This window comes from Cinclus cinclus, chromosome 2 (genome assembly GCF_963662255.1).
Source record: "Cinclus cinclus chromosome 2, bCinCin1.1, whole genome shotgun sequence".
Taxonomy (NCBI): Eukaryota; Metazoa; Chordata; class Aves; order Passeriformes; family Cinclidae; genus Cinclus; species Cinclus cinclus.
The window spans coordinates 79,648,162-79,666,393 of record NC_085047.1 but is presented as its reverse complement, the minus strand read 5'-3'; the positions used below and the strand labels follow the sequence as shown (position 1 = coordinate 79,666,393).

The window sequence follows — 18,232 nt, the reverse complement described above, 5'->3', positions numbered from 1 at the left end:
ACAGAGTGTTTAAGTGAATTCCACATACACTTGCCTCATACACCATATGAAAACTGCATCTTTCACTCTTTCAGTTTTGCACATTACTGGCTCCTCTTCCATGATCAGAACTAAATGAATAGAGAACAAAACAAAAAGTTAAAATGGGTAGGTCTTACCCTACCCATGATGGTTAGGGTATGGTTAATTCTGTATCTCCTTTAGCGTGTTCCACCAAAGTGTCAATGTCTTAGAAACTCATCGACTGGTTAAATTTGAGCTTTTGGTTTGTTTTGGCAAGATCAGTACTTTTGAGGTTATTTCTCTCCCCAGATGCAAATTGGTGATATTAAGAAATACTCATGTTAGTTTGCCCTTTGAACAGTTAAAGTGATCTTGGTCATATTACCAGACCCTGGAGCACTTCCACCTTTCAGCCTGTCAGCTTCCACCTGAGAAAATCGTAAGAGTTCTTTGTGTGCAGACACTTCTCAAATCCTGCTTCCGCAGGAGAGGATGTCAGCTGGAGGGCAGGTGTGGCACTGCCTTGCATTCACCCGAATATCTGAAATGCACTGTGGCATGTCTCTTCTGCCAAACACAGGGAGAGATTATGGAAATGCAGCTCTCCTAATCAGCTCCTGATGATTGTCTCATTCCAATTCTCTAGTGATTTTTCAGCAACTCTGCTATTAAAGCACCCACGGTATGCACTTTAAAATAATTCACTACTTTCAGTCTGACCTCATTTGCAGTGATTACTATTTTGGTGACCCTTTTTCTCATGCACAGTCATTACCTGCTGTCTTCTTTATTGTGCCTTGCCTTTCCCAGTCTTCCACTTTCCACCATTCATGCTACTGTGAGTATTTAGGACAACCACTTACAGGTTTTCATCATTTCTAAGGGCCCAGATCTTAATTATACTAGATTTTGGCAATCATATTTTTGTGAGGAAGTCTTGAATTCAAAAATAAGTTTACAGCTGAAGCTCTAAGTAGTATGGGTGAGACTATACCATGTAACACCTGTGCCATTGGAGACAATTGGTACAATAAAACAGTGTCTGCTGCCACCCCATTCACAGAGTGTGCAGGTCAGAAGAGTTTTCTTCAGAACAGATTCAGTCTCTCACTGGCCTACCCATCCCATCACACATGGAATTCAAAGCTACACTGAGGACCAGCCATTGCTTGTGATCCTTAAGCCTGGACTTTATTTTTGTGTAACCAAGGTGGAGTCTGCGGTTTTGTTTCCTCCAAGAAGAATCTGGTTTGCTTACCAACACAGCACTTAAACTGAACCAGAAGACAAGTGCTGATGATTCAGACTTCCAACTGCTCCAAACAAAATGGAGACTTGGCCATAATGCCTTTCTGTGAGAAAAGGATCACACAAACATTCTCTTCACCTTTAAGTCTGCCTTTCTTGCAGCTGCCTTTTGGATTGATCTAAGACAATTAGGAGAACAGATCAGGGAGAGCTTGGTGTTCAGGGACCTGTAACTATTATTCAAACAACCACAGGAATCCCAAATTAAAATATCCTCTCTGACATTCCTCACCATTTAGGTGCTGTTTGGAAAAGTGCATCAGATAGATGTTCAGAGTAGGCAGTTGTACTGTATGTGTTGCACCATTAAATCTGCTCCTGTAAACTCAAGCAGCATATAAGTGGTGAGATAGATAAAAATTTCTTCAAAGTCTTTGCAGATTTTAATGGTTTTACCATCCACAAGAGAATATAGCCAGGCCAGGCTGACAAAATATTGTTGAACTTTCCCAGTAAGCTCTTGGGCCGGGCCAGTATGCATTTCTCTGTCAATAATATGAGTAATAAATAAAACCTTAAAATCATAGAGAAAAACATCCAGATATTTTATTTGAGTTTATTTGGGTCTGGCTGTTGCTAGAAACATTCTGCACCATCATATCCCCATTTCAAATAATCCTGTACCTTTAAAAATATATGTTTGTCAAGTGTTAGAGAAAGCTGAAATATAAAGGTTCTAAGCAGCAATACAAACAGGATATGTGTCATGTGGAGCAACAATTACACCCTAAGTGCACAGAGAAGAACTCAAGGAAGCTAAATGCCTCACACTCCCCAATATGTAATATTATCACAGTGTGATTAACTGGAGATATTCTATAGAACTGCCTTGACTTCAGGTTGTTTTAAAGCCTATCTTAAATCATTCTCCTACCCCCTTCTTTACCTTTTGAACTATACAGTGTTCTGCTTTCAAGTTCTCCCTGCTCTGTTCTGCACTAAGACTTCAGACAGCATTGCAGTGCTCTCTATTGTTATACACTGACTTATGAAAACAGAAGTTCATAGCTGTAAGTGACATTGTTTGTGCCAAAAATATGCATATTTGTGCAATGTTTTCTTATTGAAAAACAAGTGTCAGAAACCGGAAATCTTTTTTTTCCTCTAAAAATAATCCCTTCCCAAAGCTTTCAACAGTACAATGTTGAAGAAAAGCCATTAGATTATCCAATTAATTTCCTTTTCTGTGAATGATTTCTTTTGGCAATACTGACATTTCAGGGGTTCTGACTAGTCTGATTTTGAAATGATGAGGCACTTCCCTCTGGAGAGCTCTCTGAACACTCAGAGATTTCTCCATAAAGCTAGTAATCTTTATTTTCATCACAGAATTTTCTGAGTTTTGTTCTCTCACTCCTTTATTTGGTGTACACTATTGTATCCTTGAAGCAATTTGTTTTCAAATATTTCTTACATAAATTTACTTCATCACCCCTGTTCTTACTTTATTATCAGTTATGGTAAATGGGGAATAAATATTTGGACCCTTTAGTCTTTCTCTTGTTTTTTATCCCTTGTCCCAGTTGGTTTACAAAGCCCTCCCCTGGTTTCATGGCTCTCTTCAGCACTATTTTGTCTTGTCAGTGAGAAAATGGTAAAATGGCATTTAGAAATCAATGCATACCCAGATATTTTCTCTTTAAAGCAGCACAGAGAGGAGCTGGGAACTTCTGTATCATTTTTCATACTTCTGCAATATCTAACCAACAGAGCTTGGTTGTGCACATAAGCTTTGGCTGGTAATGCAATTGGTGCCCAAATTGGCCTTTTGCCAATTGCTATATTGAGGCTCAAGTTCTTGCTTAGTTCCTGTTCTTTATCTAGTATTTTTTCAGTCTCCTATTCCCTGCCACTGTTTCTAAATGTGTCCTTTTCCTTGTCCAATGTGGTATTTGCAACTCCTTACATTTTAATATCATGTGCACTAATAACTTCTTCCTTATAAGGATCATTAATAAAGCAATGAAACAGGACTGGGCACAATACAGATTTGTGCAACATTTCCCTTTATTCTGAATCAGCTTTACCATTAATCATGAGTTTTTGTTTGTAGCTGTTCAGTTTTCTTCAGTTTTGTGCACATGACAACTTCGATCCAGCCAAATATGAATTGATTTTCACTTTAAGCTCTCCTGTGGCTGGAAGTGGTGATGTTGCTGATAGCATGACATTGCAGCAGAGTAGTTTTTCTTCTATAGCATGCTGTGGAAGCATGTCTTTCACTAGGCAGGGCAAATAAGAGTTAAAGCTCTGTTTGAATTCCTGGCTAATTGACCCTGCTAAAAATCTGTAGCTGATGTATATCAGCAGTATTCCCTTCAGGTGCAAATGGTGAAAATGTCTTTTAAAAATTAAGCTTCTAATCCTCTGCCTACAAGCAGGGGTGAGAAGAAGAATTGAAATTTCAGTTGGATGCTTGCTGAAATAGTATACAATACACATACAGTTTAAAATAAATGTGAAAATTTATTTCACTGTTTCTTTTTGACTTGGAATTTTGTTGCAATAACATGCCTGGATTGCTACATAAGGTAACCAGTATTCAGGAATCATATCTCTATATCATATCTATTTATCTTATATCATTTGTTTAGCCATCACCTGTACACATAGATAGATGTATCTGCCTTTTCTGTATTTGGATGGGTGGTATTCCTTTTAATAACTATTTGTGGATTATTATAAATGTATAGCTAAGTATTGCTGATGTAGATGGATTCTTTTGAGTCCTTTGTCATTACTTAAAATAGTCATCTAAATGTAATTGTCCAGTTATTTTGTGTTCTAGGAGATGGATTCTCTTAAAATTCCTGCCTTTTAACATCTGTGTTGTCTTTGAAAATCAAAGAGCTGGAAGCATATATAGGAAGATGTGCCTAATAAGAAAAGACCATGGGTGTTTATTTGATGAAATTGTTAGAGTCCATGAAGAATACATAGAAATAAGCATATTGAATAGGACACAAATATGCTTTGTATTTCAAAATAAAAAATTATTAGCAATCCTCTCATTTTATGTCTTTCAGTTAAAGGCATGGTATTGTTAGGCATTTGTAATCTTCTAGCACAAGCCATTAATGCGTAACAAATTTACCTTCTGTAGGTCTTTGCTGCCATCTTCTGTTTCTTTAGATGATTGCCACTGTTGTTATTTGAATTCTGATAAATGAGTGGGGTATTTCAGAGCAGAATTTCCTTTTCTGTTATTTTTTTATTTCTTTCTTTTCAGCTAAAGCAAAGTGAAGCTAATGCAGATACAAAGGAGAAGCTTCCCTTGCGTCTACGCATTTTTGAAAAATTTCCAAACAGGCCACAAATGGTGAAAATCTCAAAGCTTCCTTCAGATTTCACAGTTCCAAAAATAAGGTATTGAAATATTTCCTTTGCTAGCATGCTGTGAACTTTTCTGGGGCCATGTAACACCCGAAATATTTAACTTACTTTTTTCTTCTGTGTTAGGCAGATAGTTCAGAATAAGAAATTAAACAGAATTAACGTAAGCATTGAAAAGATGTGGCATTTTGGGTATACCTCATTTCTCTCCTTTGGGGAAGAGCAATCCTAGTATTCCTTATATTTTATTCATGAAAGCAGCTAGATTGATCAGAACTGACACAAGTACAATAGAATTGAAAAGTGTGTTGATTCTTCTCTTTTATTTGGATTTTAGTTTCTTTGCTCACAAAGACAACTAGCAGTCTAATGGATCCTCACATAGGTTTTTAAAGCTAGGGTGCACTGGCAGCAAACCATTAGAGAGGCTAAAACAGACCATTTAATACCAGTTAGCCTGTGATGATCTCGTCCCATATTTGTATTTTCATAGTTACTACCTGTGAAACTCACCTTAACTAAAGATCAGATGCTCACTCATCATTCCTTACTGTGAAGGTGGTGAAGCACTGAGACAGGTTGCCCAGTGAAGTTATAGATGCTCCATCCCTGGAAATGTTCAAGACTGGTTGGAGCTCTGAACAACCTGGTCTAGTGAAAGGTGGTCCCTGCTCATGGCAGTCAGAGTAGAACAAGATGATCTCTGAGGTTCCTTCCAACCCAAGCCATTCTATGAATCCATGATCATCAGTTAGAGTACAATTATTTTTCTTTGGTGTCAAAAAAATCTGACAGAAATCCAAGGGCTGTTCTAGTATATACAGGCTGCAAACACTGCTGAAACAGCACAAGCTGGCTGAACAGATCCTCTCCATCTCCATTTCAATATCCTCAGAAAGCACATGCCAGAAGAGAGGATGATGTGAAAGATTGCTGCCATTGTTCTGAGTCTCCTGAGGTTACATTTCTTTTGATTAAATTCACGAGGAAGCTAAGTCAACTGGTTTGACCTGTTTGCAGTGCCTTAGCTGAATGAAAGGAATAATGCTGGTCAGAAGGGTCAGGAAAAGCAGCCTTCCAAATCTCAAGGAAACAATCACAGATGTTTTACTTCTAGTATCAAAGTACTGATTGGTTATATATGGAGGCGTTCTTAGTATTTTTTGGTATTTCTTTCTAGTTCTGTTTTTTGTAGCATATTCTGTACTCACTTGTGATTCTATTAACTACTGAAACAGACTTCAGACTAGCACTAGCAAATTATGTCTTTAAATCTGAAGCTATTGTACCATGTAGAAATATCTCTCCAGAGAAACTTAGTTTTGACATAGTTTACACTGGAAAGAGGCAACTCTACTAAACTTAAAACATGGCAAGACGAATGTATAGTTGTTGTAAACAGAAATGCTTCTGCTTTTTAAACAGGGCATATGTGAGGCACAGAATTGCTGAAGCGCCTTAATACTGACATTCAAAGCAGTTATATGAACAGATGTTGTTTGAAATCTTCAAGGAAGAATTTCATGCAGAGAGTATGTTTCCTTTGGATTATATCAGCAATTGATTTACGTTGAAATAACAACTTGCTGTTTAATGAGCTCAGAAGAGCTGAAAACTGCAAAAGGCGCTTGCAATATTTAGCACTTTAATTGGCAAATAAATAAATAAATAAATAAATAAAGGCATTTTTTTTATCTACATGCAAGAGATCCAACTCTCTATGTAGTTATGGATCTTTTTAATAAAAGAGTTCAAGTGTTATCAGTTGTTCTGGCACCCAGTACAACTTCTTCTCAGGAGTTTATCCATCTCAGCATTAATGGATTATGATATGTCGTAAGGAAAACCAAATATTAACTCTTTGGGGTTTTAATGTGTCAATATCCTCTATTTGTTCACAAGGGAAAGTTTTATGAAACAGTTTATTGATCGCCAGCAACAAGATACCAGCTGTTTGCTGCGAAGGCTTCCTTCAGCATCTTCTTCCTCCTGTGACCACTCTAAAAGATCAGCAATTGAAGAAAACAGATATATTGATCAAAAGGTAAATCAAGAGTATAGGGTAGTGCATATCTTGCCTAGAGTATTGTGAGAAAAGGCATCAGATTATTCAATTTCACAAACTACATAAAAAGTGAATAAAGCTAGGATGATTGAACATAGGCTAAAAGGCTATGTTTAATTCAGCCTAAAACAGCCATCATAGGAGATCCTCTCTGGTTTAAATTTTCCCATCTCCTTTGGATTCAAAATTCAAGATTAGATACATTATTTGTTTAATGCATGCATAATCTTTTTTATTGAAGCCATTTTTTAAAACTAGTTTTGCTGTTAATAACTGAGAAGCTAGTGGAAAATCAAAGTTTCTGAATATCACACTGGAGTTTTGAGTGCCGTGGTACTACTGCAACCTTGAAAACATACTTCACTGAAGGGCATGTGAAGGAAGTGTGAAGGAAGGAATTGAGCCTAAATGTATGTCATCTTCTTTAACAAGAAGAACAGAAAAATTGGATGAGTTATTAAGATCTCCATGAAATAACTGAAGTAAAAATTTAAAAATTGTTCTAATTATTTAGGGGATATTACCCTATCTGTAAGCTTGTGAATCACTAGAAAACAGACCCTGAACCGATATATTTAATACCCATTGTGCTAAAAGCTGCTAGTCTCCCATGGATGGTTGGATTTGAAAAATACTGGTTCTGCTTGAAATGACAACCATGATGATGATGCAGCAGCATAAGTAAATGTTTGTGACTTCTGACACCTTCTAAAACTAAAGGGGCAGAAAAGAATGTTCATGTGCATCATGGAAGGTAGTGGTTTCCCAGATTTCTAGTGGCATCTACATCGATATCAGTCCTTGATCACTTGCAATATTGCATAGTTTAGTTAGATTTTTATAGACAAAAGTAAAGTAATTTCAGTATTTTTCTGTTCCAGTATTGTTTCCATATTGTTTCAGTATTGTTCCTTGTTGAATCCTCTTTGAATATTGACATCTGCATTTTTAAAGTACATTTTAAGTTACAGAATCACAGGCAAGAATCAAAAAGAATCTCTGCATTTCTGTTATGTAGTATAACTGGCTTTCCTAGCGTGCGTTTGCAACCATAATCCAGGGCAGCATTCGTACAGGCAGAGTTGCAGAGCTGGGAGGCAGAACTGGGAAAGGAGAGTTGGGAAGAACATTACTCTTCTGATAATGAATGAATGAAAATAGACAATTTGTAAACTGGTGTTAGTTGCCATCCCTAGTTATGTGCAACAACCCATTATTGTGGCTGATGTATTATATGGCATCAGTAAGCCAAAGCTGAGCAGGAAGACCTGGGAGGGAGGACTGTGGCAAAACATGGCATATCAGGCCAAGAAGGCTGTAGGAAGGAGTCAAGCCTAAATGGACATCATCTGCTTTAACAAGCACAGCAGGGAAACTAGTTAAGTTATTAAATGAAGAGCCTAGGGGCTAGCAGAACTATGCCAAATATCACTAATAATGGATCTCAAACACTGTGCCAGGGTAATCAGAGTACATTTCTACCATGTAATGAAGAGATGAACAAAGACCTTAAAGCTGTCTCAGCCACACAGGTAAGTCCACAGTATGCAATGCAGAGCTGTGCAGTGGCTCAGTAGATCTGTTTACATTATTATAATTTAGGTATATTAAATTCCATCTTAAGTCCTTTTGCTTGCTGTTTACAAAAGTGAATTGTTACTGTGTTTGAAGACAGATGAATACATGGCACAGTTTCTTCAATGAGATCTTGTAATAATTAAAGAGAATGCTGCACTCTTTTCAAAATTTTGCTTCCCTTCAAAAGCAAATATCCATTATCTGACTTCAGTTTTTTAATTTAAATAAGCATTTGCAAATTGGTTTTGTGCTATTCAACCTGCTTTAAGCACATACTTTAGGATCCCAATGCCTCAAGGGTAGAAACACTGATGAGTAATATTTCTGATAAATGCAGCTTAAAACAAGGCATTTTCACATTCCTATTAAGAGGAGAAAGTACTAAGAAGGATTCTTGAAAGTAATTACTATAGCTTTCTATAGTTACAGTTGCCAAGGCAACCTCACTTTTGTATGAACAAATCTTCTTAAAAATATCCTTAAAACAAGTTTGGAATGACTGGTTGTGCTTAAGTATTAACCTTACATCCATATTTTACATTTCTTTGTAAAAAAGAAACATGACAAAACATTTTACTGATCTCAGTGCCTGGCAGGGTGCCTTCTCACTGCTCCACTGTAAGCAGTGGGATGGCTTCAAAACCTTTGCACATGCTTTTGCATTGTAGTTGATGAAAAAAAAAAAAGTGGAATTAAAAGGTAGAATCAAAAGGTGAGGTCCTGCTGGCAGATCTGACTCTGTCCTTCCTTTGTGGTAGCTGAACTGTTGCTAGTCCCTCAAGTTACTCCTGGACTTAAGTCAGTATCTCTGTGTTCCACACCTGCTGAATTGATAGGAAGCCTTCACATTCCCCTCTTGTTCCCTTATTTCCACTTCTACAGTATTCTTTTTTTCTTTCTCTAAAAATCTGCACTATATGGTTTTGTGTTCAGAATCAATCTGCGCCATAATTTGTGATGATCAATAAAGCAGATTTTATATATGTTCTCATACAGAATGAATTTAGTTAGTGTTTTCAGTATTGTAATTATTATAATTACCCACTTCCTTTAAAAATTTTTTAAGGTGTAAAGGGGGAGTAAATTTTCAGCGCATTCTTCCTTTTGTTTTTGGGGGGAATTTTTTAAGGTATTCTACCTTCTTGAAAAAATTAGAAAGAATTATTTTTGGTGTAAATCACCATAACCATGACTACAATCCATTTGATATTATTTTCAACTATGCCAAATCAAAATAACAGCTTTGGAAAACAGTTTTCTCTGCTATATTCTCCTTTCTTCTAGTCAAGCCTGTGAGTTCCATTCTTTCTTCTAACTATTCAAAATTTTTAAACTTTTATGGAAGTTACAAACTAACCAAACACTACTATAAAAAAAAACACTTTTAGATACCTAAATGCCCTTTACGTTTTATACATCCCCTAAGAGTTCTCTGTCAGTGTGTGGAGTCTGAGTAGGTATATGGATACAAATTGTACCATGTCCTTCCTTCTACATCCAATGCCAGCAGCACCTGGGCTCTCCCACATGCAGATGCTTGATAAGCACTGTGCTTTGTTTGAGTTGTTTATTATCATCTGTAACATTTTGTGTGTAAAACTGGGGTTCTCTGGGGTTCTCTGAACTTTACACTGCTGGAAATGCTTGAGGTCTTGCAGACCAAATTTGCTCAAACTTAGTGATCTTGCCATGTACCACCCTGTGTGCAGTTCTAGTCTGTCCTGATGTGGTCTGCAGGCCATCAGTTGAAGACCATCAGGTCAAATGAGAGAAACCAGAGCTGTTCAGGTTGGTGAGCATTCCCCTTCTGTAGTAGAAACCACTGTGAAGGTATTTTCTGGTGAAACAAGCAAGACTTCTTGGGAAAAGCACGAGATTATAAGAAGGATTTAGGGTACTAAATGTACATTGTTGATGAGGGAAAAGGGGAGTTTTAGGGACAGAAAGGGAAGTATTCTTTTGTACTTCTACACTTGGATAAAAATTATACAGTATGCTGGGAATTTCCTTAGATAACCAATGTTTCAGTAAATTCTTAGCCAGAAGAACTGGATGAAGTATAGAAACATAATCTTAGTGCGAGTGGGTGGGTGAGAAGAAAGGAAGTTGGCAGAAAATAAGGACATTTCAGTGGCTTTCACATAGCCCAAGGTATAGTTGCAGCAAGTTTCAGGGGGACAAAGAATTAAATTAAATTAACGTGAGATTTACAACAAATCATGTGTACAGTGAAATACATCTGAGTTGGTTGTAGAGCATTGACTTTGCCTTCTTAACTTCAAGACTGGAATCAGAAGGGCACAGAAACACTTCAAAGTGCTTTGCTAAGAGACATTCAACTTTTAGCAAATCATGCAGAAAATTATTGTGAGATGGACACTTCTGAACTGGTTGCTTATCCTTGGCCCTACAACATAGCATATGGCTGTTAGATTAAAGGTCAAAACTGACAGACTCATGAGATGAACTTTGAAAATGCTTATGGTCCAATATGTACAGATAATACAGATAACCCATGTGCATGTTTACAGCAGTGGTAAGCAGGAGTGAATTACAAAAGAAGGCACAAGAGCATTTAATATATTTATTTTATAGTTCAGACTTGGAGCATAACCCACTTAATTGAAGGAATATAATCAAGTCAGCTCCCTTATTTCTCCATTTGTAAGATTAAATGGATAGTAAAAAATGTATTTTCTCCTTTTTTTCTCCTTTCTGTCATGGTGTTTCTTTTCTGATTCCTTTCATATGAATCACTTTTGGTTTTTTAGGTTCTGCAAGCAGTGCAGTTAGTAGCCATTCCTTTGTCCAGTGGGAGCCAGATGCAGCATTAAGGTCTAGCTCCTGGGAAGGCTTGACCTCCCACACCATATGGCTCTCCATTGATTTCCTGCTTACAGCAGAATGTACCTTTGTGAAGGGAGGTTGTGGTCAGGAAGTGAAAGCCAATCTCAGAAGTAGCCAGAGCCATTATCATGGAGGACTGTGAATATTCAGCAGCAGACCTTATGCTGGAATCTGTGTTTAACATATTTTGTTAATATCATAGATACTGCTTCAATGAGCTGCTGAGACATGCCACATAATCTTGATACAAAGTTTTTGTTTAATCTGGGTATATGTTCTATGTTGGGTGTTTTGGGTTTGGGTTTTTTTCTCATTTGTTCTCAGCTTCTTTAACTATTCTGTTTCTTGAGAAAAAAAAAAATAAATCCCAATCATCTGAAAGCATTCCAAAAGGACTTTTCCTTGCAGAAAGTATTTGTAATTGCAAAAGCTGAAATAGTCTCTCAGGTTTCCCAAGGCATATGTTTTAGTATGGAAGACAGAGTATCCCAAGATATCTTTCAGAAAACCATCAGGCATGAAGACATGCCCATATATTTTATTTGCACTTTTTTACTTAAAACTAAGGATAGAATATTTATTCATAAATTACAGTTTCCAGAATTTCTTTTTCTTATTGTAATAAACTTAAATCCCAAGTTAATCAACCTCTCTGAACTTTATTTTGGGCATTTAATTGTGCAAAACAGAATTTTGGCACAAAAGATACACAATAGTGTTGTGTTCCTGATTATTCTTTCCTGCAAGTAATTTGAAAGAATAATTTTATTACATTAATTTTGTATACAGCAGAAACTAATAGTGCAATGGCACATATATTACAAGTAGAAAAAATTGTTTATTTTTAAATACTACTAAATACTAGATTGTTTTCTGAAGTAATTATTGCAGAATTTCGGGCATATCAACAAAAATAATTCTAACTTTTTCTTCATTTTCTACATTTGTCTGAATTTAATTTGTTCCTACAATTTTGGTTTTCATATACCACTTGTTAATTAAACACAGCCAAGTGCTTCAGTCTTACCTATTTATGTCATTCACAGGATAATGCCAAAATTTATCTTTTTATGACATTCAGAAAAGTCATTAGAACAGTGTACCTGATGGAATGATAATGGCTTATGGATCCAGAATTTTCTTGCTCATTAGTCATGATTTTCGAAAATGTTTTTTTCCCATGTCTGTTCTCATCAGTTCTTTCTAATGAAGTTAATATATGTAAATACAGTGATGTATTTCAGGTTTACTGAAAATCAGCTGATCTCTTTGTCTTTTTTGCATTTTAAAGATGTTCTTGTTTTCATATAAAATGGATATTTAAAAATTTCCCTGTGTCTAAATAACCAATTTATAGGTTTCTTTCTTGATAAGCATTTTACAAAATACACATTTGAGCTGGTAAAGTTTTACTTCTCTGACCGTATTTGCCTTCAGGTTGGAGAAGATACAACTGCAATAGTAGCAAGTCTGTTCTGTTGTGGTCTGTCTCTGACTTCTGATGATTTTTAATTGCTTTGTCACTTTTGGCTCTTTATAGTATTTCCAAAAGTCTGCCTGAAAAAAAATGCCAGATTTCAATTACATTTTGAGTTAAAAGGAGGTGAGGAGCTGGATGCTTTGCCATTTTCAAAAAGAGCCATAATTCAGGACTTACTTCTGGCATTTGCTTTCTACTTCATCAGTTTTACACTAAAATATTTCGAGTATTTGACACAAAGACTGTGAAGATGTATTAAAATACAAGGATGCAATCATACTCTTTTTTCTTCAATCAGACAAAATACAAACATGACAAAAGTTTTACTGCAATTGTACTTTAACAAAGAGCACACATTAGTTTGGTTTGGAGGAAAGGCAATGAAGGATTGAATTACAGGAAAACCCTTCTCTTTGAACCTTCTACATTACTTTTCCTGCTTCGACCAAAGAATCTATCTCTGCCTCCAGGCCCTTCAGTGTCCTCCATCCACTCACAGGACTAATTCATAAGAGCTGATTAACAATAGTAATGATCACTGCTTTCTAGTGAAGGCAAGTGCATGTGCTTGTACAACCAGAAGTAAAAGTTTTCCTTACCTCTCCCTTGAAATGCCCTGTCCATATCTTCCATTCCCAGTCCAGCCCAGCCTGACAGTCCCTTCTTCCCTAGAGCTTCAAGATCCCCAGCTCAAAGTGTGGAAGGGAACCTTCTCCTCCAATGCTGTAAATCCATCTGAATGTATAAAATCCCCACTTCAGTTTGGCCAGGAGTCTTCAGTTCCACCTGCTGTTGGCTGCAATGAGTAACCTACCCTGTGCTCTATCAACTTTTCACAGGGTCTCCCTGACTCCTGCACTGAGTAGGTAGAAAGCAAAAGGAAGCAAACCTATCCAAGGCTATATTTGACAAAATGATCAGAGTCATGAATTGCCTTTCCTATGAGAACAAGCTGAAAGAGGGTTTTTCAGCCTGAAGAAACTTCTGGGGAAACCTTATAGCAGCCTTTCAGTAGTTGAAGGGGGCTTATAGTATGGGGACAGACTTATTTTACAAGGGCCTGTAGCATTAGGACAAGGGGTAATGGTTTTAAACTAAATGAGGGTAGAGTCAGGCTAGATAGAAGGGAAAAAAAATTATTATGACAGTGGTAAAACAGTGAAACAAGTTGCCCAGCAAGAGAGTGAGTCCCCTATTCCTGAAAACATTCACTTTCAGATTGGATGGGGCTTTAAGCATCCTGATCTAGTTGAAGATGTTCGTGCACATTGCAGGGGGACTGGACTAGATGGTCTTTCAAGATCCCTTCCAACCCACACCATTCTATATTTTTACAAAACATCTACCCATTAAACCTATGGAAGTTTAAAACTTAGGTATACCAAAGGGGAAGAAAACCATGTTATTATAAGGCATAAAAGAGAGGGGTTCTTATTCTTCCCTGGAGCTGCTCCTCCATGTGCCTGAGATGGGTTATCCTCCCTTTAGGTCTTTGGAGATTTTATGAGTGCTAATATTAGCCTTGTCCACATTGTCAGACTTAATTGAAAAAGGTTCTTGGTTATAAAAAGACATGTAGATTTTCCAGATCAGTAGTCAGCTAATTATAAGAACCTTACCTTCCTTAAGAGAGAGGCAGCAATCAAGGGCTGCAAAATGAATCAAGGTTATTTCAGGTCAATGACTCCCAAAAGTTAAGGAGATTATGTCCACTTCTCATTCTAGACATCTGATCCAAAGGCACAGCCTTTGAGTCCTTGTGGCACTTACCTAATGCTAGACCACTTTCTTGACTGTGTAGTGAGCCTGTTTCTTACATAGGACAACCTCACAAAGGGCCAGATTTTCAAAGTCCAGATGAAAATACTTGGTTCTACTTTGAAGAGGGAAATGGATTAGTGATCTCTAGAGCTCCCTCAGAGTTGCAGGCTTTATGCAAAATTTTCAAAAGAGCTTAAGAAATTCCCTGCTACCTATGGGACTTAGTCACTTCCTTAAATTTTTGTGAACATTTTGTTAGGTATCTACCAAAAACTTGCAGTTTGGCTTCCATCACTCTTCATGTGACTTTTGTCACACCCAATTTGGAAAAGTCCAGTCTCTTCAAACCAAAGAGTGTTATTGAACAAATATTTGCATTTGAGAGGCTACACAGCAAACTCCTGTGGGCCAGGAATATCCTATGTTGTATGGATAGCTCAAGCTTTGAACAGATTCCTCCCAAATATTTCCTTGCTCTTTCATAAAAATTCTGATGCATTGCTTATTGTATTGACTCTTCATATTTTCCTTAGAAGATGTACATGTTTAAATAACAATATAATACCGAACAATCTGTTCGTTCTGCAAGTCTACATAAACCATCCATTGGCATACAACAAATTCCAAACTGAAACAGAAGCTTTGGATGATTTTATTTCCTTCCTTGGAATTTCTGGCACAGCACAGCAGACTATTCCCATATGGTCATGCAGTTGCCTGTAAGAAAATTATAAACAACACTAGGCCAAAATTCCTTATTTTCATATAACACTTAAGGAATTACCTTAGAAAAATGTACTGCATGCCCTGTTTTTTTTGTTGTTGTTGTTCTACTGTCAAGAAAACATTTTAGATATTCATATTTCATTAATTATTTATGAACTTGTCTCACCTTGTGTTCCCAAACACCCACCAACCCTTGTCTCTCCTGCCAGCTTTGAAGCAGTCTGATACAAAAGATCATACACTACAACACCACAGATTTTACCTGTTGATAGCATACAATTCTTTATCAAATTCAAGTTGAAAATAATTGCATTATGTAGCATTTGCTGAGGAAGGGGCACTGCAAATATGTTGCTAGAGAAATATATCAAACCTTAGTAAACAAAAGTATACAGCATTTCTCAAACCATAAAACCATTCAGCCGTGTCTTGGCTGGTATAAATTGGCATAGATCTTCCTGAAGTCAGCAGGGCTGTGCCAGTACATCTCATATGTAGGACTGGTCCACAGTTGTTTCCCGACACTGTACAAAGGTATTTTCCTATGTTGCTTTGCTTTTGATCTTATGCCAAAGATTTTCTTCTTCCAAGGTAGAAAGATTTTTGAAATACCTAAAATAAACATTATTATTGATAATGCCTGCAGTACCTTTTCAAAGCAGCGGGTGGCACTTGCAGAGCAACAGTGTTCTGTGATTTCTCTTGTTTTACAATGATTGCTTTGTCCTTGTCGACAAATGGGATTTCATGGGTTGTAGCATTTAGACCAAGTTCACACTGACTGAACTGAATTATTTTATCTGCCTAAAGTCTGTCCTGCCAACAGCAGCACAGAAGGGTGTCAACATTTATGGAAGAGAAGCAGTACCTGCAGATTTCCTAATTCTGTGGTCATGTCTGTGTAAATAAATTCAAATAAATGTGAGAACAAGACACAAGCTTTATTCATGGTTTAGTAGCAGCACACTATATCCATCTAAAACCTTTTCATCCAGGAAATACTATTGGGAATTTGCTGACCTGCCACAGCAGGGTCTTGAAGTTTAAAGTAACGTGCAAGAGTTCTTTAAAGCGTGTTGCTGAAAACATATTTTAGAGTAATTGGATGCTGTTAGGTGATTTCAAAACAGTGTCATATGCTAAAAAATAATATCCTTTAGCAGAAAGCTATATGACACTGTGGTTTCTGCATGAAGTGTACTTATAGGCGGTATAAAGAAGTTAATAAATAAATAAAGGCTAATAACGATACACTGAGGGTGTCCTCACAGTACAGCACAATCTGTAATAAAAAAACCCAGCAGGCTAAACAGATATACCCTAAAATAACCTCAGTGGAGTGTACTGTACTTATTTAATTTCACATTGTCTGACTGAGTAATGTCTTTTGTGTGTTAACACTGTATGTATTTCCTCTACAACATTCCAGAACTCTGCAGGTGTCACAAGTTTTAATTGCCAGCCTCATTCTACACCAGCATGAGGCATCTAGACATTATTAAACGAAATACTGATCATCACCCCATTTTCTGTTTGTACAGTCCCATTGCATTTGCCTGGTGTGCTGTGCAAATTTGGAAAATTAAATGGGAAGTAGTTTAGGTCATTTATCTAATATAGAAATAAGGATGCATATTTTAAAAATCTATAGTAATGTTTGATTTTCTTCAGCATGCATATTGACATTTGTGTGTTGCTATTTGACTGACTACTGACTCCTTTAAATATGAGAAATAGATCAGTTGTGCTTATCTAAAAATATTTTCTTGTATTGCTTCTTCTGAGTATTTTTAACTCAAGATAAATTCACCAGTGTTCTGCTGAAGGAAGGGCTTCTGATTCCTAAAGAGAAATGAAGACTGTTGTCTTCAAAATCATTGTCTTCATAATCCTTGGAAGTGCCTAGGTTGTTTTGTGAATTCCATATTGGACCACTGAGATCTCTAGGCACCAAACTCTAGAATCTTGTATATGCCTATGTATTCCTGGATGAAAAAATGGATACCTGACTCTAGTCTAAGCCATCAGACCAACACAGACAGGATTGTAACAAAACCTTCAAAACTTCACCTAAACTGCAGTCCATTAGTTGTGCTTAGGCCAAGGTCAGTGCCCAAGAATGTCCTCCCCCAGCTGGAAGTTTCATAGCTAGTCCTGAAAAAAAGTGAAGGAAAAGTAAATGCACTCTGCACAAATAATGTGATGCAACACCCTGTTCTCATACCTTTTTCCATTCCTATAACTACTTGGGCATGGAAGAAAAGCCATATGAGGAGGAGCAAGGGTCACTTGGTCTCTTCTGCCTGGAGAAGAGGAGAGTGGGGGGAAGTCTCATCACAATCTACATCTTCTCATGAGGGGAAAAGGAGGGGCAGGTGCTGATCTCTTCTCTGTGGTGACCAGTGACAGGATCCAAGAGAATGGCCTTAAGTTGTGTCAGGAGAGGTTTAGGTTGGATATTAGAAAAAAGGTTCTTCTCCCACAGGGTGGTTAGGCTCTGGAACAGGCTCCCCAGGGAAGGCCACAGCACCAGCCTGAGTTCAAGTGTTAGGACAATTCTCTCAGGTATATGGTGTGACTCTTCAGGTGTCCTGTGCAGGGGCAGGATTTGGACTGCATGATTGTCTGGGTCCCTTCCAATCCAGTATATTCAGCGATTCTATAATTCTGTTATTTGTTCAAGCATCACTAAATAAAATTCAAGAACAGGTTTGAAAATGCAAACAGAACCCAGTCTTTGATCTCCCATCTCAGTGGCTCTAGACATGCTCTCCTTCCTACAGCTTCCCTTCACCCCTCTGGCTGATGCACCTTTGGCTGTGTGACAGCCAAATATCATAGTACAGCACTGCTCTTGCACATCCCCAGCAGACAACTACGGTGTTCATTGAAGGCAGCAAGCATAGGGTGTCAAACCATTTCCAGCTGGGGTGGCAGAGATTTAGAAGTGTTTTTATGCAAAACATACACTAGTCTTGCTGCCTGGAGCAAGGCTTCAGCAGTCCTTGGTAGTATGCAAGTAGCCCTTGTCCTAAACCTGCCAGCACCTTTTCTTTACATGTTCTTATTCTTGCTGGCACTGAGCAGTTTAACATTTGGTTTGTGGAAGCACTAAGTGACCACTCAATATC

General features: G+C 37.4%; 1 protein-coding gene across 2 annotated transcripts in view; it reads left to right on the top strand.

The window, feature by feature from the left end:
* Positions 1–18,232, top strand: part of NALCN (sodium leak channel, non-selective) — a 215,651-nt gene that overhangs the window by 153,460 nt on the left and 43,959 nt on the right. For both annotated transcript variants that reach the window (XM_062514911.1, XM_062514910.1), the window contains 2 exons: positions 4,541–4,677; positions 6,547–6,688. In XM_062514911.1, coding sequence (XP_062370895.1) covers positions 4,541–4,677; positions 6,547–6,688 — 279 coding nt within the window. The remainder of the gene's footprint in view (positions 1–4,540; positions 4,678–6,546; positions 6,689–18,232) is intronic.